Genomic DNA, 22,381 nt, shown 5'->3' with positions numbered 1-22,381 from the left:
AAAGAATTTTGTCAAATGGCCCAGATGGAAAACAATTGTATTTGACGTATCAAAAGAATTATTATAATACAATAACAATAATTTAATAATAACAAAAATGTAATATTTTAGCTATTGTGTCAAAACAAGCTAGCTGTAGTTGTATACATATTTTTTATAAAACTTTCTTAAAAAAAAAAAGAACAAATGTTTTAAACGTTTTAAAAACTATAATAAACTAAATGTATGCACATAATTCTGTCCAAGCCAGTGTCCTCAGCAGTAAATCCATGAAGCACTTTTAAACGGATGTTATTGCAAGGAAAATAATTAAACCATTATGCTCAATAGAGTTAAAAAACAGAAAAATGTAATAAAAAGTTTGAAGCTTGATTGAGATGGATTGTTGGTGATTGAATGGATGTTGGCCACATTGGGTTGCAATACATGAAAGAAAAAAAAAAAAAAAAAGTAAAACCTACAACAGAATTTTTTAGTAAATTTAAGACTTTTTAAGGCCTAAAATTTAGTTTTTGAGATTTTAGACATTTTAACCCTTTTTAAGACCCAGAGGACACCATTCACTGAAGGTAGCCCCATCAAGACAACTTTAACTAGGCTGAATTTAGCACAACTAGTCATGCTGAGAAAAACAACAAGAAACACCAGAAATTTCAAAACTTTTTTTTATTATTTGTCATGAAAAGACTTTTGAACTGGATTGAGAAAAGTTATACATTTTAGCTCTCAGACAATGCGGACCCTATGTGAAACGTAGTAACGTTGTACATGTAGTAAGGACACAAAAAAGATCAGTAAATGGTAACACAAAAGCACCAGACCTTGAAAATAGATTTCATAACTTCTGTCACCTGATAACCTTTTCAAAAAATGGGTGAAAAAAAACAACTTAATTATGAGCTATCGTATATTGCAGGTTTTCACCACACGTTCAGGGTTTAAAATGACACTGTTCCATCATATAAACATTTCTAAACAGTACATCAAACATTTTAAAATACTGAAATCATACAGCACTTCCTACCTAACAGAGCTTACCCATGATGCCAAAACAAATCTTAATCAAATCCCCCCTCAAAACAAGATATGATCATCAAATACCACAAATGATACTGAAACCTGTCATCTGCTGAGGCAACAAAAATTATTTGAATTGCATAGAAGCTTGTTCTTTCTAGTCCTCCAAAACGAAAACTACACATCTTTTAAGACCAAAGAAAATGTATATTTTTCAAGACAACGGAGAATTTCAAATGCTGAATGTGTTAAACATAACCCTGAAGCACGTTTGAGGCCACTCGGACAGTGAAGTGAACAGTGTACCATTAGGTGAGGTCTTCTACTATGGTGTTTTAATCGCATGATCTCTCTAGGGATGCTTTCATGATCGGTTATATTTGGCCTCAAAATAAATAACACACAAGGATAGCACGTTCTCATTTAAAGACCAGGATTTCAGATATATTCATAGAGTTTTCTGATAATGCGATCACTACGCTACTGTTATTTGTATTGATAAAGTAGGCATTACTATAGCAGATATTTGCCTGGTATGGCTAAGAAACCCCTGAGCACACACTTCACACCAACACGATTCAAATATTGAATGGAATACACTCCACGCTTGGCCAAAAAGACGACGACAAAGAAGAAAAAATGTATATCTCATTCTCTAATTCACACAATTATCTATGAATCAAAAAATGGTGTTTGGTATGAGCGCTTTTGTGTTAGTGAAACATTTTAAAAATTTGACTAAAAACGTAAATAACCATTTCTTTTTGATATTCCCAGCACTTGTTTTTGAAATGGATGCTCATCTAAAAAAAAAAAAGATCTTCACGGCAAATTATGTTTTTTGCATTCCACCCCAGACGGGGTTATCCAAGATGAATGTGTTGTTTAAAATAAGAGAATAGAATCTGAATTATTGTACAAATGCAGTCGACTGATAAGTGCACTGTTAAAAGTGGGATGACATATAATGCATACCTGTCAGTAAACACAACAAATATTATGTAGAAGAACAAATTCATTAAGGAAAACTCTTTTTTTTAGTTAACACAACCAAAGTCTTCAATATGGAAACTGGTTTCTGCCACAGGATAAAAAAAATTATGGAAGTAGTTAGGGTTACTTTTTAAAATCACACAATTTTTACTGTGTGATTTAAGCCTGTAAAATCGAAGTTTATACGTGACAAATCAGACTTTTTTTTCTCCGGAATGAGAATTGAAAGACAAAAACTTGAAAATTGTGAGACAAATTCCCACTATTAGTATTTAGTATGTATATTTCTCACAATTGTACATCTGCAGGCTTTTAGGATACAAACTTGCAATTGTTTTAAAAAAAAAATACAAATTAAACTTGCAATTGCAAACAAGTCCGTCAGAATTCTACATTTATATATTTAAATATGTCCTGATTTTAAATGATTTTATTTGAATTGTTTAAAACAAGTCCTGCAGGCCTGCAGCCTATGCCATCAGCAGTCAGGTTAATTCCCAAGAAAGTCACTTACTAACAAAAATCCGTGAAAAATTTAAAATAAACCAACAACCAACCAGATATTTGTGGAAATTAAGTAATTTTTTCATTTATTAATTTCAGATGATCAATTAATACAACAATACACCCTGCCAACAGTAGTTTTTAGTATATATTTCTCACAATTGCACATCAGCAGGCTTTTAAGACAGCAATTGTTAAAAAAAAAAAAGTCCAAATTAAAATTGTCAGTCAGAATCTTTTTCTCAAAATTAATTAAGCTTTATTTATTTCTTGTGATTTTGAGACAAAAGGCTTTCACAATCTTGACTCTCTCACAACATCAAACTAAAATTTATAATTCTAGAAATTTTTTACAATATGGTAGAACTTTAATATAAGTTCATAACATGCAAATGTGAGATTTAATTCACAAATCTCAGAGGAAAAGTCTGAATTGTGAAATATAAACTTTATTTTCCATGGCAGAAACAAGTTTCTAAACTTCCCAGCCTGCTGTAAGTACAGCAAGACAGAGGCAGCAGCTTGATCATAATAGTGGATAATAAAAAGTTACTGCAATACTTCACTTGAAAACCCCTGATGCAGGGGCTACAGAGAGTAAAGTAAGGTAACGATCCAGTACTCATTTAGGTATATAACATCTTTGTTCTAAACAGACAAAACAAAAACTGAATTGTGTCTATTTGGACAGATTCCACCTGAATAGTCTGTTTATAGATTAGAAAAGAGGTGGGCAAACTCGTTCCTGGAGGGCCGGTGTCCTGTACAGTTTAGCTCTAACACTAATCAAGCACACCTGAACATGCTTATCAGTGTCTTCAAGATCACCAGAAATCTATAAGCAGGTGTGTTTGATTAGACTTGGAGCTAAACTGTGCTGGACACCGGCCCTCCAGAAGAGAGTTTGCCCACCCCTGGATTAGAAGAAAAAGAGAGATAAAAGAAACAAAGGGATCAGGTTAGATTTCATTATCTATCATATATCAGTGTTCACAAGGGGCTTCCGTCAGTTCCACATCACAGAAATACATGTACCATGTTCGAACCATCTTTAAATGAGGAATTGCAGAAAAACTGCTGGTGCTCGCTTTCCCACAACATACGTTCAGATCATTTGGTTGTAAGGAACATCTATTACATAACCTAATTGTTTTTGAACCAATAATGGTTGAATACATAAATACATGTTTACCTCCCTGTAGAAACATTTAAATGTACTGTGTGAGGTGTCATAATTTGGTTCGAATTTGATCTTTGCGCACAGGTAACATACAAAATTGTTTTTCTTCTTTTTAAATGACTAATTGTACAATTACACAGGGAAAAAATTACATAAAATAAAGCATGTGCTTAATATAATTAAAAACAAATCTTCCTAAAATATAAAAAAAAAAACTAAATAATGTAGTTAGCGATTCATCATTAAGTTACTGCTTTGTACAAGTGTTGAGTAGAGATATAAATAGATATTTTCCTCTGTATATCATGATGTGAAAATGTCATCATCGTATTTTTACATTCATCATCTGTGACTTCCCACTTAAAACAATAATTATGCCACAAACACACACACACAAACTCACACAGTTCTCTTATAAACGATTGACCTTTCCGCTGCACTGTGGTTCCGGCTGCTCCAGAGATGAGGTGTGCTTATGTGCGGTTGAGTGTCTGAAGATTCTGGAGATTTGGAGCATGACGGGACCTGTCTCAGGATCATTCATCCACTGCGTGCTGTTCAGCGGGTTCTCCAGCATGTCCTCAAATGCTGAAAAGCCCCCCAAAAATATATACAGTTAGGTCCATAAATATCAACACAATCAATAACATTCTAACAACACAATCCTAACATTTTTGGCTCTATACGAGCAAGCCATCATTCGGCTGAAGAAAACAAAACAAACCCATCAGAGAGATAGCAAAAAACATTCAGTGTGGCCAAAACAACTGTTGGAACATTCTTGAAAATAAAAAAAAAACGCACCAGTGAGCTCAGCAACACCAAAACACCCAGAAGACCACCGAAACAATTGTGGTGGATGACCAAAGAATTCTTTCCTTGGTGAAGAAAACACCCTTCACAACAGATGATCAAAAACACTCTCCGGGAGGTAGGTGTATGCGTGTCAGAGTCAACAATCAAGAGAAGACACCACACCACAGTAAATAGAGAGGGTTCACCATGAGATGTAAACCATCAGTGAGCCTAAAGAACAGGAAGGCGAGATTAGAGTTCACAGTGCTGGAACAACATCCTGTGGACAGATCAAGATCAACTTGTACCAGAGTGATGGGAAGAGAAAAGTATGGAGAAGTAATGGGAGTATGGGAACTGTTCATGATCCTAAGCAGCATGGTGGTAATAGTAACATGGCGTGGGCATGTGTGGCTGTCAATGCAACTGCTTTATATTTAATGATGAAGTGACTGCTGACAAAAGCAACAGGATGAATTCTGAAGTGTTTCAGGCAATATTTTCAGCTCACATTAAGCCAAATGCTTCAAAACTCATTTTATGGCGCTTCACTGTGCAGATGGAGAATCACCCAAAGCATACAGCAAAAGCAACCAAAGAGTTTTTGAAGGGAAAGAAGCAGAATGTTTTGCAATGGCCATGTCAATCACCTGACCTGAATTCAATTGAGCATGCATTTCACTTGATAAAGACAAAACTGAAGGGAAAATGCCCCAAGAACAAGCAGGAATTGAAGACAGTTGCTGTGGAGGACTGGCAGAGCACCACCAGGAATGAAACCCAGCATCTGCTGATGTCTATGCGTTCCAGACTTCAGGCTGTAAATGACTGCAAAGGATTTGCAACCAAATATTAAAAAGTGAAAGTTTGATTTATGATTATTATTCTGTTCAATTATATTTGGTCCCATAACAAGTGGGATGCACATATGCAAACTTGTAATTCTTACAGTGTTCACCTGATTTGGATGTAAATACTCTCAAATTAAATCTGACAGGCTGCAATTACAGCACATCTTGTTAGTTTCATTTCAAATCCATTGTGTTGGTGTATAGAGCCAAAAATGTAAGAATTGTGTCAATGTTCAAATATTTATGGGCCTAACTGTGTGTGTATATATATATATATATATATATATATATATATATATATATATATATATATATATATATATTCGTCTTGGCTAAAACAAAGCTAAATTTGAGTTGTCAGTGAAAATCGAATAGATCTCCAAGTACAGTCCAAAACTAGACTAGTCATCAAATAAACAGAAACTAATGACTACACATATAAAGTCTGTCTAATCTGTCTATTTGACAACTAGTCTTGTTTTGGGCCATTCTTGGATGTCAATTAGATTTTCACTGACAGGCCAGGTTTAGCCTTGATTTAGCCAGACGACTATGTTTAGATGTCTATTACACGTCTATTAAACACAAAATTGTTTGCTGGGTTCCTCCTCTACATGCGCCAGACATGGCCTAATGCAATGTAAATCCATCTTCATATGTTCTGGAGTTGCCCGTAGTTGACAAATTTCTGGTCCAGTGTTTTTGATGCACTTAATCATACTTAGTTAATATTAGTTAGTAGATTAACAAAAATTTACTAATGGACCATTATTCTAAAGTGTTACCAATCAGACTTTGTTAGTGTGTAAAATTTCATTTTTGGGTCCCTTTATGTTGTCTAATGCCAAGTTCAGACTCCATGATTTTAGCCCCGATTTTGACTCGCTGACAGGTTTTGAGAAATCGTCAACAAATGCCTGAAATCACAGGCAAATCGGTGCTCATTCACACAAGTAACAAACACAGTTGCTGACACCTAATAAATGTTTGGCATGCTAAATATCTGGAGCTGAAGGCGATTCAAATCATGCAGTGTGAAATGAGTTGAAAATAACATCGGTGATTACCTACAGCCAATGAGACAGCAGCATCCACTAGTGTACGTATCTGCAGGCCAGCGGGAAGTTGGGGGAGAAGTTAAAAGGGCTTCTTTTTGATCTATTTGGACCCAAGAAATGATGGAAAAACTAGTGGAAATTTGGCAGGAGCACTCGTGTCTGTTTGACGTGTCATCTGAGCTATACCACAATCAGGTCGACAAAGAAAAAAGTTGAGGAGAAATTGCTAATTCCCTTCAAAACCCAGGAGAGCAAAATAAGTACATTTTCTACCCCACTAAAGGCTTCTTTCCCATTATGTAGTTAATAACAAAAAAGATATCCTATTATCTATGTATACCTCTCATTGTTTCCATGTCAATTCTTGAGTGTTTGGTTGTGAGATGTAGTTTGCGGACTGAGACAAAGTTGTTGGCGATTCTTCCTATTTTAAAGTCATGCAGTGTGAAACCCCCTTCACCGATCCATCTTGCAGTGTAAATACAGCAGCGACGAAACGCTAGCCCAGACAGTCATGCAGTGTGAAAACATCCTTCTTGATGCCACTACATTGAAAATCGAGCAGTCTGAACTCAACATAAGCTAAAGGAGCACTCAGACAAAAATACAAAGTAAAAACAATGAAACTAAGATGTCACTGTCAGAACTGTGCTTGGAAAAAAATGGGACAAGCTGACCAGCCATTAGTAATATTTTTAGCACTCCAATGATTAAGTTTTATGAGAGTGGCTAGAAAGAAAGTCAATTCCATGCTTGTACAGAATATATCTGGAGATTGTGAGAAGCCGTGTGACAACAGCTGAGTGGATTTGGAAGTAACTGTCATGGTTTGATAAAGTGAAAATTGAGCACTCTGGCCTGAAAGCAAAGTGCTATGTTTACCACAAACCACACAGAAAACACCACCCAGATAACGTCATCTTACAATCAAGCATGGTGATGTTGGAGCATAAAGGTCTGGAGTAAAGTTCAGAAATTGAAAAACTCACTGTGATAAAGGGCCAAAGGAACAGAATCAAATAAAGACTGAAAATAATCCAAAATATCAGTAAAAAGAGCTTTTTTCATCAGAAAACTACACAACAGATTTAAAAAAATGCAACTATTATTAGACTACAAAATTGCTTTTCACAAATGCTCTTTGTTGAACTGGCAAACCTTCATAAAAATAATTAATTAATTTTTAAAAAAGCATACGTATTTAGAGAGAGAAGTCACCTAGAAGAGTCTTGGGGTTTGTAAGACCAAGCTGTACAACAGGGTTCTCCAGGATGGCCTGAAACAGTGGACTATTGGTATCAATGCCTTTGTCCAGATCCTCAGGAGTGGGCTTTCTGTCACCGAGCAGCCATTCACACTGTGAAAATAGATTCTTAACTTTAAAAGAAGTTACATCTTAATTAGAATCTTAACTAGTTAGAAATTTAATCTTAATTAGCAGACGAAATGACACAATATACTTTATATAATTCTCTAAGTGTTTACATACAGCTGCATCCTGTTGATTATTATTGACGCGAAGAGCATCGATCACTTCCTTCTCATCGAAGCCCATCTCCATTAGTGCAATCACTGCCTGCTCACACACAAGCGAGACAACGAATCTCATTTAAAATGACAGAAAAGCAAAACAGATGTATATATTTGTAAATAACTGCAAACTTTACAAAGAACACAAATATAATGAATTGGAAATTTAGGCTTAAATTTACCTGACATTTGACTGTAGAAAAAAATATTATGCCAGAAGAATTACCATATTGTTGATACAGTAAAGTGCTTTAAAGGGATAGTTCAACCAAAAATGTAAACAGTCATCGTTTACTCACCCTTCACTTGTTCAAAACCTACTTGAGTTTATTTTATGTTGATGGGTGCCATCAACCAGCATTCTTCAAAATATCTTCTTTTGTGTTCAACAGAAGAAAGAAACTTATAAAGGTTTAAAACCACATAAAGGAAAGTGAATGAGGTCCAGTGCTTCCCACTCATAGAGTTTACTTGGGCAGGCCGCCCAGGTATATTAACCAAGTATATATTTTTATTATTATCATCCTTTTACACTTTTATTTGTATCCACCCAATAGCCAAACATCCGCGATGAATTACCCAGTGGAAAATCTTCTCGTGCCTGACACGTTTCCCACTTCTCGTTGTGTGTGCGAGAACTGTCAACACTCTCACAGACAATCTCACATGCTCTGCAGAGACCTACGGAGACCTGCCTTTTTGTGTCCATCAGGGGTTTCTAGATCTCCTAAAATGTCTGGGATTCGGCTTTTGGTTTCGCTTTCTAAGCTGTCATCATTTTTATTTTAAGCCTGATTTACTTTCAGCACGTGCATAGCCACAAGACAGAGAGAAACACTTTATAATTAACTATTTGACTCAGATAAATGACTCAGATAAATATTTCTATTCACTCAGAGAAGACGAAATAACATCTAAACTGGCTACAAAATGCTTGTACACCATTAGAAATAGTTAATTAACTCATTTGCCTTATTTAAAAAGCTGACACTTTTTATTCTTGTAATTTTTATACTTTTTAGAGATTTTTATTTTATATGTTTTTATTCCTTTATGTCATTTTTTTCTTATTTGCTGTATATATATTTTTTATTTGATGAAGTTAATATATCACATATTTTATACATACTGTATCTAACATGCTTTGGCATGCTTTGGCAATACTGTACAGTGTACAACAATACTGTACAAACTTTCAGTGGGTGCACATGGCTCCTGAATAGAATAAAAGTAAAACAAATACTGAATTTCTTTTTTTATAAAAATAATAAAAATAAAAAAACTTTAACCCATTAAAAAGAAACCATGTATAATAAATAAAAATATTGTTAAAAATATTTTTTGTTGTTGCAAGTAGTAATCATGTGCTGTGAGTAAGAGGTGTGTTTCAATTCAGCTACCACCGCAACTATATTTCAAACTTGTGGGAAGCACTGAGGTCATTTTAATTTTTGGGTGACAATCCCTTTAATGCATTTTTAGGCTTGCTATGAGACTTAATATTGACCAAGCTGTATTCAGACTGGAGATTACTCATTTACTCTGGAAAACAAGGACTATATTTGTTAAAAATTTACATTACATTTTGCAGACGGTTCTATCCAAAGCGACTCATATCTGTGAACACACAATCTGGAGCAATGGGTTGAAGCCAGAGTGATGAAGTCAATAAGATGATATGGGGATGGTTAGGAGATCATGATGGATATATGCCAGTGGTTAAGTTTGGTCAGGAGGCCAGGAAACTAGGGCTGAGCTTTTTAATGAAATCGTATTGAAATCGCAATTTAAACATGCACAATTTCTAAAACGCCTTACAGCACGATTTTCCTGCAGAATGTTATTTGATCCAATCATAACGCATCACGACTAAACAGCACAAGAACAGGAGACTGAATAGTCTGCATGGGGATGATGAGTTCAGCCCAGGAGGACTTGGTGCCAAAACAAAAGTCAATAGGTGTGTCCCAAATTTTATACGTACGCACAATTCTACACCACTTTGTAGTATAAATATTCCAAGTAGTGCATTCACACTGAAAATTGTAAAAATAACAAGTGCACTTTAAATATCCGGACGATGCACTTAATCAACCGTTAAAATGAAGTGTGGACTGTTGGACACTTCACGCACCCAATGGCCGATGCTTTGCTCACATAGCGGAAGGGGCGGAGCTTTTGGGCACTGATGTTGGATTATTTATTTTGGATTGTGAAATCAATATTTTCCTACGAGAGTGATTATACCGCCTCCTGATGGTGAATGCGGTTATACTCATGGCAGGTATTTTTTGATACTTTGGTCATTTATTTTGCTAATTTGGCAATCGACAAACGTCATCCGGGAAATAGTTTAGTTTTCCGCCCAGAAAAAAACATTAGTGTTCCATTTGGGACGACACTACATTCATATACTATGCTGTTGAGTGTGTAAGTGCATAAGTACATAGTGGATAAGAGCATAATGTATAGTGTGCCATTAGGGACGCTTATATATATATGGTGTGGGATTACTTTGGATACAGGAACCAGAATCAGGTCATTTGTAAGTCAGATGTATATCGCGTCTAAAAGTGCGTGGAAAGCGCGTCGCTTCCTTCAACATTTTCAACGCACTCTGCACTCACGCTCCTTTGTCACTGCTAGGTGACCATTAACCCATTTCTCAGAGGATAACAAACTAACAAAACATTGCTGTAGCTCGGATACAAGTTTCATTTATGGATAAAATTATAAAGCACTGGGTGTTTGGGTATCTTGTGTTTGTCTGAGGTAATTAGTGCATTGAAATGTGGGTATTCTATACAAAGTATTAAGTTGATCGCTCAGTTCTTGTCACGTGACTTGCGGTGCAGCATTCTGAAAAGTTAAATTGAATGTTTGTCTGAAAAGAGATGTTTCAACTCGGTGCACCTGGCCTATTTCAAGGCAGCATCACAACAAGCTTTTTTATGCAATGGCAAAAAAAATCAGTGGACACATAGAAAAGTATACACAACTACTGATATGTGGTCAAGCAGAACATCGGAACATTCAGAGTTTGACGGCATGTACATGCACACACAGTAGTCTATTTATTTGTTTTGCAACAGACCATTTAATTGTGGTCATGTCAATGGTCCATGAACATTTCCTGCTTGTTATTAAACTATATTATAACTGTAACAAGAGGCAATTTAATAACGCAATATTAAAGCAGCTATCATTACATTATTTATCAATATGTGGCTCTTTTTGGATTCTTGGAAGCTATAGAAATTAAAAATGTAAAACAGGAAATACGTTGGGTTATACCATGGTTTTTGTTTACATGCCTCAAAATGATCTATAGGGTGGTTCATAGGGTGGTTCACCGCTGTGGCGACCCCAGATTAATAAAGGGACTAAGCTGAAAAGAAAATGAATGAATGAATGAAAATGATCTATAGGTCTGTTCTTGAGGACTATTTGTTACACCTTTACTGGGCAATTTTTTTTGCCTGTTTTTATATCTGTTTCAGAGACTTGTTACAGGTCTTTGATAAAGATAATTATTTTCCTTTGGAAATACATTTCAGATTCACACTGTAAAACGTCAGTGTGTGACAAAATCGTGATTAAAATCGAAATTGCAATATTGTTCAGGAAAACTGTGACAGGTTTCTGTTTCCCATATTGAACAGCCCCACAGGGAACCCTGCTATTTTCGAAGGACATCCCAGGATTTTAAACATCTTATCTGAAGGACGTTGCTCACTGACATTATAGTCCCCATCACTATACTGGGGCACTAGGACCCAGACAGATACTTTTTTTACTACTTTTCCCATGTGCTCTTCCATCTAGCTAGTAACCAAACACAACCATGCTTAGCTTCAACGTGTGAACATGAGAGAGCCGATAGAAAAAGAATTTAGTGGAATTGTCATTTCTATTGTGTGCTGACCAAACTTGACAAATGGATCTGATTCCAACCCTAATGCAATATGCAGAATGGATTGAATAATTATGATTTAAGCCCCGGTCAGATCACATGACTTTACTGTCAGTTACGAAAGTCACTATGTCAGATTATGCGTTTTTTTGCGTTGACAAAATATTGACTTGTCGTGGGTAAAAAATGCGCCAGACTACACATTGCTTCGCAATCAGTCATCCCGTGACTTCTATGATGATCGTTATTTCCCAAAGCAATCACAAGTGTTGTTATAACACAATATTTTGAATATTCTTATTCAAAATTAAAATAATTCAAAAACTCGTTGTGAGAATGGAGGTCTGCATATCTGTGCCAGTCTGTCAGATAAAACTGCTTAAAACACCTTAATATTTTAGAAAAGGTAGTTAAAGTTTGCATAACCCATGATTGATCATATCCACCCGTGACCCAACTATTAGTAATTATGCAGCCCATTTTTTGATTACCTGACTGGTGCAGTAACGGCAGCACCCACTCAGTTAACCGTGAAATGATATGCTTCTATTTCAGTGTCACCGACGTGACAGAACTCATCTTGAAGAACGAGAAAAAAATGTAAAATGCTAGACTTCCTGCAACGGTGTCGAGAGGCATTGCAGGCATGGTATCGGTTGTCAGGAACTTTGCCACATTACACGAGAAGAAACGATTGAATCTTGTGTCACGATGCCCATTTGTCGTTTACGAACCCCCACGACACCCTACGTCAAGGAAATCGTGCTGAAATCATGACAAATTTGTGTGATCTGACCAGATCTTTAGGCGAATATATTAGTGGTACAGCAATGTTTGAGTTTAGAAATCAACAGTTCTTGTGTTTCTCATGACTCCCACATGACACTAACCCGTGAGTCTGGCCTGAACTCTCTTTTCCTTCTGATCCTTTTAAAGATCTCTGTCAGTTCGTCCTGTTTGGCCTCGTCTATGCTGGCCTGGGAGGTCAAACGAGCACGGGCTGCTGAAGCTGTGGCAGAGGCTCCTGGAGCGGGTGCTGCAGCGGCGGCCGCCCCTGGACTGTCCTGTCCTGGTAGAGGCGTATCAACCATGGGGTCATCAACATGCTCAATCAGCCATTCCATAGCCTGGGTGACAGACATGCTGCAAAACAGAGTGCTTTGATATTAGTGGCTTTCATTTAACTTAACGAGATTTGAGATTATTCACAATCCATAACCCACCAAAACCATCATTTTTGTTCATTCATCTGCTGTTATCTAGATAATAATTTAGCATGTGTTCATATAATGGCTTAAAGCAACATTTCTCAATCCTCGTCCTACGCCCTTTTCCTCTTCATATTTCGCATCTCTTATTTAACAATGCTGATTTAGATCAATGTTTCTCAACCATGTTCCTGAAGGACCACCAACACTGCGTGTTTTGGATGTCCTTTGTCTGTCACACCCATTACAGGTCTTTCATTCTCTGCTAATGAACTGTTGATCTGAATCAGGTGTGTTTGGTTAAGAAGAGCAGGAAAACTGGTGGTCCTCCAGGAAAGTGGTTGAGAAGCGCTGGCTGTTTCTCAATATGCGTTCTTCAGCGAACTTGCATCCTCGTGTTCTCATGTAACGTCACCATCAACTGCCAAAACTCAAGACCGCAAGTACCGAAGACGCGTAAAAGTTCCCGGATGTGTTCTTGATATCGAGGATGCAACGATTCAGCAACGAATTTGCTTTAGAGGTCCCAGAAATCATTGTGACTGAATAAAGAAGGTGGAAGTGCAGCATTTAATATAGATTTATTATTTAAGTTCTGAGATAAAACTTTATTCTTATGAACTTTATATTTATAGAAATTTATTTCAGGAGTTTCTCTAAATGAGATGGTGAAAGTAAACATTACCATGAAAATCTTAATAAAGGCATAAACACATTAAGGGTGTTTATTTGCTGAAATTCATATTAAAATCTGTTTTATTTGTATTCCGCAAAGTATTATAGTAAGGTTTTAGTGCATGTTATACATATATTGAAAAGGGGAAAAACAATAAATCATTGTATGAATTTTGTAATGTTTAAACAATGTCCAGTTAAAAACTGTGTGAGGGTCATGTGACCATCAGGAAGAACGCAGCATCTCATTTCTCATAGACGCGTTCTCTGTTCTCGCGGTCTTCCGAGTTCGTTCTTCTGAGGTGACCTGGCAAGACCGCTCTTTACAAGAACAGCAAGTCCATTTTCTGTGTTCTTGAAATTGAGAAACAGCCACTGATTTAGATGATCAGCTCGTTAGAAGAAGTTCTATGCATGAGCTGTGTTCACACTGACATGTCTCTATGCAGTGTGCACTGTTCCTTAGTCCCTTCTTCTTCATTGCTCACTACCTGAGCATGAGAAACCCTTATATTACTTCAGAACGTTCATTCACGCATTCTTACTAGAGAGTTGTGAAGCATGATACAATATACCTCCATAAATAACACAATATAATTGTACATATCACACCCTAAAATGCCATTTAAATGAAACATGTTTCTTTCAAACTGAAATAATGGCAGAATATCCTGTAGATAGACTTTGCAGAGCACTTGTAGTTGAATTAGAACAAACGTCTGACCTAAAAAGAGAACAATATTAAAGGTGGAGCACATGTGGGCAAACAGACCGAGATTGAGAAAAGCTGCCTTAAAGGTTCCAATATACTAAAAGCATAAATAGTATATAGGAGTATTAATTTTATATCAAACATTTACCAATGTGTTTCTATAGTTTGCTTCAGCAAAGTACTTTGAACCCCTGAAATGAAATCTTGAAAAAGAACATTTTTTTCTTTCAACACTTTCCTGACTACTATCACTAGGTCACTGGTAACAGCAGATATCATCCTAAGGCCCTGTTTGCATGTCTTATTAATATGTATTTTATAACTAATAAATAACTTGATTCTGTGGCTCAGTGGTTAGCACTGTTGCTGGTTTGAGTCACGGCTGGGTCAGTTGGTATTTCTGTGTGGAGTTTCCATGTTTGGCCTGTGTTGTTGTGGGTTTTCTCCGAGTGCTCCAGTTTCCCCCACAGTCCAAACACATGCGCTATAGGTGAATTAAATAAATCTAAATTGTCTGTAGTGTGTGTGTGTGTGAATGCAAGAGTGTATGGGTTTTTCCACAGTACTGGGTTGCAGCTTGAAGGGAATCCACTGTGTAAAACATGCTGGATAAGTTGGTGGTTTATTCCGCTGTAGGTGACCGCTGATGAATAAAAGGATCTAAGCCGAAGGAAAATGAATGAATAACTTCGACTCCTTTCAAAGCAACATTCAAGAACGCGAGATTAAGCCTTGAAATCTTTGCATCGATGTACGTGCTGGATGATCTCTCTCTTTTTGGGATCAATTGCCTGATTATTTGCATAATGTTTTTTAATTTACCAAATTAAATTTCCTTCCATGGTCTAAAATATATGTTGAACAAATTTTATAAAACAACAACAGCATATATACATATTAATACTGTAAAACAGAGTAGTGTCTAGGTAGTAGTCGATTCGTACATAAAAGAAATCCATTATGATGCATGTGTTGGATGATCCTTCTTTACGTGTGATGCCTTTGCATAATACTTTTATTTAAGGACAGCCTAGTTAAATTACCTTCTATTTTGTAAAATATTTGTTAAGCAAATCTGATAAAACCAACAGCATATTTACATATTAAAACAGTAAAAACAGAATAAAGAGTCTAGGCCTAATAAGAGTCGATTGAAAATGAAATAAAATTTAAATCTGTTCAATTCATAAAGTAGCCTATTTTATAAAGAATATTTATTAGTTCTGGTACGTTTAATAAGATTCATATTTTTTGTAAATTGTGCTAGTTTTCACAGTATTAAATATCAGTGACATCCAATACCCAAAATGTGGACAAAAGAAACACCAGCTGTGAATAGGTAATGTGCCTCCTTTTCCCACTTAAGAATTGGATTGACTGAAAATGCATCTTGATACCAGGTGCGAGCAGGGCCTTACTGAGCTTTCACAAGTATACATTTGATGCACACCCATTCTGATGAAAACCAAGTGTGAAAGAAGTCTTGCAGATGTTCACTTCTGAATACTGAAGTGCATGAAAGAGGGTTAAAGAATTCACTGAGAGTACTTACTGGTTTAAGCGCAGAGCCTTCACAGCACGACTCTCAGGAAAACCCATCTCAGTCAACTGCTGCAGGGCTGCTTCATCCACACGATCCTCCTCATCCTCATCTAGCATGGCTGCCAGAGAAGGGAGATCAAAATAATATTCACGACTAATCACATACAAAACAAAAAATTAGCATTTACATAATAATTTTCAGTGTACTGTGTATACGTATTGTGTAAATAGAAATACACACATCGATATACAGTTGAAGTCAGAATTATTAGCCCCCCTTTGAATTGTTTTTTCTTTTTAAATATTTCCCAAATGACGTTTAACAGATAAAGAAATTTCACAGTATGTCGGATAATACTTTTTCTTCTGGAGAAAGTCTTATTTGTTTTATTTTGGCTAGAATAAATGTAACATTTTTTAAAAACTATTTTAAGGTCAAAATGATTAGCCCCCTTAAGCAATATATATTTTTCGATAGTCTACAGAAAAAAACATTGTTACAAAATAACTTGCCTAATTACCCTATCCCACCTAGTTAACCTAATTAACCTAGTTAAGCCTTTAAATGTCACTTTAAGCTGTATAGAAGTGTCTTGAAAAATATCTAGTCAAATATTATTTACTGTCATCATGGCAAAGATAAAATAAATCAGTTATTAGAAATGAGTTATTAAAACTATTATGTTTAGAAATGTATTGGAAAAAATCTTCTCTCCATTAAACAGAAATTGGGACAAAAATAAACAAGAGGGCTAATAATTCTGACTTCAACGGTATGTAAATTTGTGTATACATGTATAGAAAAATGTTTCAATAATAAATCTATATACTGTATATCATAAATTATATTTATTTTATCTTTTCCATGATGACAGTAAATAATATTTTACTAGATAAAAAAAAAATTTAAAACTGCTTTTAATAATTCTGACTTCAACTGTATTACATGCACATATGTAATTATAAACTTGTAATTTTTATGCAATTAGTCACGATTAATCATTAAATAGCACTACTTCACTCTCATATCATTTGCAAATAGTGCACCAAATAAAAATTGATTTAATCTATTAATCCAGGTGTCCATGCATACGTCTTTCTCTTACCATTGGCCTTTTTAAAAAGCTCTACAGCATCAGGATTCAGAGCCAGCAGCTTCTGAGCGACCTCGATAAGCGAAACTAGAATCTTTCTCAGCTCTGTCTGAAACTGACGGAAACAAAAAAAAAATGTCAAATGTAAAAAAGAACAAAGTTCAAAGAGTAAAGGCTGAACTGAAACAGACTGCAAGGACTCACATCTCTGATGTTGTGCTGAGTTACAGTACGGTCAGTGTTACGAGTGGACAGGCTTGCTGTGGCTTTGAGGATGGCATCCTTATCTGGAGCTTTGTTCTCTTGCTTCTTCTTTCAGCAAGAACAAACAGGATTTAATTTTGCAGAATCATAAACCATACAAATTTAACACACACTGTGTATTAAAGGGAAAGTTCACCCAAAAATTAAAAGTAGCTGTCATTTTACTCACCCTCAGGGATTCAAGGTGACTTTTCTCTTCAGCAGAATATTAGAATCAGTTCCCCCATAAATGAAAATTCTGAATTACTCACCCTCATGACTTCACCTTCAGAACACAAATTAAAATATTTTGGATGAAATCCACGAGCTCCTTCGTCTTTCACTGACAGCAATAGTCCAGAGACGTTCGATGTCCAGAAATGGAACCAAAAACATTGTCAAAACATATTATGTGACTTCAGTGGTCCAATTGTGGTCATATAAATCACCATGAACACTAACACTTTTGTGCAGCAAAAAAAAAAAATGTAAATGAGACTTCGCCAGATCAGGGGGTGCATTTCTTATGGGAAGTGTGACTATTTGCCATTAAAATCAGCAGCGCAACAGGCAAGCACATGTACCTAGACCTCAGGCAAAAGACATACAGTAGATGACCAAAATCCTTTTTATTTTGCCAGACAAGTGTTCATAGGGCTTTGTGTGATTATATTTGAACCACTGAAGTGACTGGGTATGTTTTGACATTCCTTTTCTTGACTTCAAAAGTCTCATGATCATTGTTGCCTATGGAGGATGTGGGAGCTCTCGAATTTCATTTAAAATATCGTAACTTGTTTTCGGAGATGAATGAAGGCCTCAGGGGATTGGAATGACATGAGGGTAGGGCTTGACATTAACTCCCGCCAACCTGCCAAATGCGGGTGGATTTCAGCGGTGGCAGGTAAGACAGACACTCCCACTAGCCACGTTGGCTGGTTGAAAATAATTTTCCCGGATAATAATTGTTAAAAGCAGGGTTCGACAATAAGTATGGTCCAATATGCATGCAAAGGCGATCTTAAAATTGAGAAGCAACATGACTGACAAAAATAATTGCGTTCACGCGAGCAATAGAAAGCAGGGGAATACCGAATGAGAGGATAATCATTCGCGCCTACAGCTGAGGTGATGCGCGCGACTGTTTAAAAAGCGTGCACGCTCCCGTTTCCTTGCGTGAAGCAACTGTGTCTAAAAACACAACTGATGTGATCGGTTCTCTTTCAAATAGACTAGACAAAAAGTGATGGACATGCACCCATAGTCTTGCTGCTTTCAAGAGCTCCAGATTTGTCTTTTTGTAAGAAGCACCGGTTGCTTTCGCTTTAACCATTCTATGAACAGATTATTTATGGGTCTTACAATAACCGTGAGTGTTTTTTTACCTGATTTCTTTTGCATTAAAATGGTTTAATTATAATTTTTTATAATAACATTGCTTTATGGGAGATTAACTCCCCATTTATGTGTAGTTAACTGGTGATCTAAGACCTTTAGCCAGAACAGATTACTGTGCATATGTTTTGTTAAAAAGTAGTTATATTTTGCTTGTTTTGACACATTTAAAATTTGTGGCTAAGAAATAATTAATTGTTTATGTTTGGTGTGGTCAGAGCTAAATTTGGTAAATCCTTAATTTTGAGCACTGAAAATGATGTGAAATAAAAACTAATTGTAACACTTTGAAACTATGACCCATTTGCTCATGATTATTGAGCAAGCTCATACACGACACACAAAAAGTTAAATGAATGAGGAGGCATGTAGATATAACACAAAATCTAAATCAAGTAGTTTTAGCATGTCAAAGTCATATTTATGTAAATATAAATATAAAATATAGTTTCACAACAATAAAATTGTGGCTGGTGAAAATGGCGAGTGGCTAGTAATGTTGGAAAACTACTAGCCACAGTGGCTGGTGATCAAAAAAGTGAATGTCAAGCCCTGCATGGGGGTAAGTAATAATAACAGAATTATTATTTTTATCCTTATCCTTTAAAGAATTTTAGCTGAATCATGTTGATTAGTACAGTTTATTTCAAGCAAATTGTTACCATCATTTTGAGAGTCAAATAAACATATACAGGCAAAACATAATTAACATCTGTGCCTCCCGACACTACAATGCGGTCTTATAAAGCAAAACAATATGTCTGTGTAAGAAACTGATCAGTATTTACAACATTTAATCCATCGCCTCTGCTGAAGGGTCTGACTGCGTTCAAGACAGTCTATAGCAGGGGTCCCCAAGCTTATTCCTGGAGGGCTGGTGTGCTGCAGAGTTTATCTCTGATGCTAATCAAACACACCTGAAGAAACTAATCAAAGTCTTACTGGGTATACTTCCATAGAAGCAAGTTGGAGCTGAACTCTGCAGGACACTGGCCCTCCAGGACCAAGCCAGGTGACCCCAGCTTCAGGGCTTGAGACTGACGTCACATAATGATGGATGCAACTATGCAAGGGTCAGAGATCACTCATAAGCAGATGCTGTTTGTTTACAATGGTGAGGAAGGGCATGTGTTCTTCAAAATTGTACTTACTTTATGTTATTTTCAATGCTGCTAGATAAAAAGCTGTAAACAAACAACATCAGCTGACTGCATGTATTGTCTGTCATGAACTCACCAAGAACTGTTGGCTAATAATTTGTTTCAGCTCCATTTGCGCAGACAGGTCACTTCACTTCGTAAGACCTCAATGTATCAGCAGCCACTGGTGTTAATTTTACTTTACTTTGCTTTTAAATATATATTTTTTCAGACTCTCAAAGTGCTGGTAACCATTGACTTTGAATTAATACCTTTTTTAAGATTTTGCTGAAAAAAATATCAGATGATCTGAGCTTGAGTAGTGCAAATTGAAATTTTGGGTGAACTATTCCTAAATTAAAACTGCCAGCAGATACAGTACCTTCTCTTCAGAAGATATGTCGGTCATTTTTGGTGGAGCTGGTGGAGGTCTTTTCTTTAACAATATTAAACAATCTACAAAACAAACATGAATCAGGGTTTGTGCCTGTTTGAATACGAAATTAAAAATAAAAAAACATACAAAAACATGACACTACTTCTTCATCAGTGGTTCTCAACCAAAAACCTGGAAAAATTAGGAAGCCTAATTTTAAAATATGAACTCTAGGACTTCTGGGAAGTTAAGTTAAATGATTTAAAACAGTTATAAAACTTAATGGGCTCTTTGTAATTAATCTGTCAAATGTAAATTGTGAGTAAACCTTTTTTATATTTTTAATCGTCACAAACGAACAACAAGGGCCTTGAAGTATGAAAGGCTGGGAGCCTGAGGATTAGTCAAACTGAAAAATGTACCTTTATCTTTAAGATTTTCCTCAGAGACTGTTTTGGATTCAGTGAGAATTCTTTCAGTGGCGGCGTGAATGAGTTTGTGATGTGTAAGGGTTTTAGGATCCTCTAGACTTCCATGGACATACTGGAAAAGAAGAGAAGAGAAGAGAAGAGAAGAGAAGGAAAAAACAAACAAATATTAAAGATTTTTAAAAGCATTCTGGAGTCATCAAAAAGCATAATTTGCATAAAAAACACAAAATAATTTTCATTATAGTCCTGACAAAAATAGTAATAATAAATGAATGTTTAAAAATAAAATTAATAAATTGAATTAATTTGTAAAGTGTAAGTAATGTGATTTTTAACTTGATTTTTCAAGTAATACTTAGATTCAGCTTTGCTGTCTTGTGAATAGATTTCACTTTAAAACTGTATGTATGATCTAATAAATGCAGCCTAGGTGAGCAAATGAGACAATATTTCAAAAATATCTTGCCAACCCCTAACGTTTGAATAGTGTTTGTTAGCATTATAAAAATCCCATTATAAGTCCACACAAAAATAAGGAAAACAGGCTAATCCACCACCTTTAGAGGGAGGTCTAGTACTATGGTAGTACCATGATACATTTAGTTATTTGTTACCATGGTACTTTGCCATTCAGTGTATGGTACTAAATTATAAATGCATCCTGCTTTTTACATGATACTCCAATAGTCTTCAAAGAACACTGTGGAGTTAGCGCAGTGTGTTTATGAAATTTGTTAATATCTTGTCATTAATACATACACTGCCATGGTATTTTTCAGCCACAATACACACTGAAGATACAGTAGAACCAGACTTGACTAAGTATATGTGGTGATGCCACCTGCTAAAGTGCTTACAACCTCATCCACACTCATTAAACCACAAAGTGTGCTGATGAAATCTTCATAGTTTACATGAATGAGTCACAATGTGCATGGAGAAATATAATTGCGTGTTGCTAACCGAGGTATTACAACAAAACGATCTTGTCAACAAGTTAATGTCAGCAGTACACTGTAAGTCAAGCAGTGTGACAGTGGTAGTTACAGTACTGCCTCAGAGACGGTGACGGGCAAGCTTGCTAAATTATAAATAGCACCGTCAACTCGTCTGCTAGTTACTAAAAATACTTGGCAATGACTCTAAAAATCCAGCGGGCCTGTACTGTCCGGGTTGGCTAACAGTGCCAGCTAACTGAAGGCAGACCTACATGCTTTAAGCATTTCTCCTTGAGTTTCTCTATAGTGGTGTCTTCCGTGACTTCCTCCAACCACTCAGATCCCTCCATTGTACAGACGTGGACCTTCAGGACTTTGCCTGCGAAGATCTTCTCCTCCTGAACGAACATTGTAGCGGCAGCTGTAGCAGTGGCGGCGGCGGCAGGACCGCAGCGCTCCCCGCTGAAGACGCTCCGCGAACCCGCTGTCTACAGCCCGGAAAGCCGCCCTCTTCCCCGCTTAAACCTGCCCTGGCAACAGACGCGAGCTCACGGTCTCAATCGAGCATTGTCAGGCCGTCCGTTCTGTTGTGCCGGCGGCTCCGGAGGACTGATGTTTTTCTCGACGGGACAGATAGGTTTCCTGACTCGCCGCAGCAGGGACGCTTGCTCCGTTGACACCTGCGATGCGAGAGCGACAGACAGCGGTCGGTACTGTGCAGTCATGCGCATGCGTCAAATCCTGAACGTGATTGGTGAATGTGCGCATTCACGCAGACGCGTCGTGC

The 22,381-nt window shown here is 36.5% G+C and overlaps 1 protein-coding gene across 1 annotated transcript; it reads right to left on the bottom strand.

Moving 5' to 3' along the window:
- Positions 1-2,890: 2,890 nt before the first annotated feature.
- On the bottom strand, positions 2,891-22,306 carry LOC130229606 (ubiquitin-associated domain-containing protein 1-like). The gene is given in 11 exon segments (XM_056458494.1): positions 2,891-4,187; positions 4,190-4,282; positions 7,617-7,755; positions 7,888-7,974; positions 12,732-12,984; positions 15,989-16,097; positions 17,085-17,187; positions 17,277-17,384; positions 20,232-20,305; positions 20,648-20,768; positions 21,867-22,306. Coding segments are annotated over 11 exon segments (1,245 nt in total). The 5' UTR covers positions 22,005-22,306; the 3' UTR covers positions 2,891-4,167.
- Between the last annotated feature and the right edge of the window lie 75 nt (positions 22,307-22,381).

The sequence above is a fragment of the Danio aesculapii genome, chromosome 5 (assembly GCF_903798145.1).
Source record: "Danio aesculapii chromosome 5, fDanAes4.1, whole genome shotgun sequence".
NCBI lineage: Eukaryota > Metazoa > Chordata > Actinopteri > Cypriniformes > Danionidae > Danio > Danio aesculapii.
The sequence above is the reverse complement of the archived record's forward strand: the minus strand, read 5'-3'. Positions and strand labels throughout refer to the sequence as shown.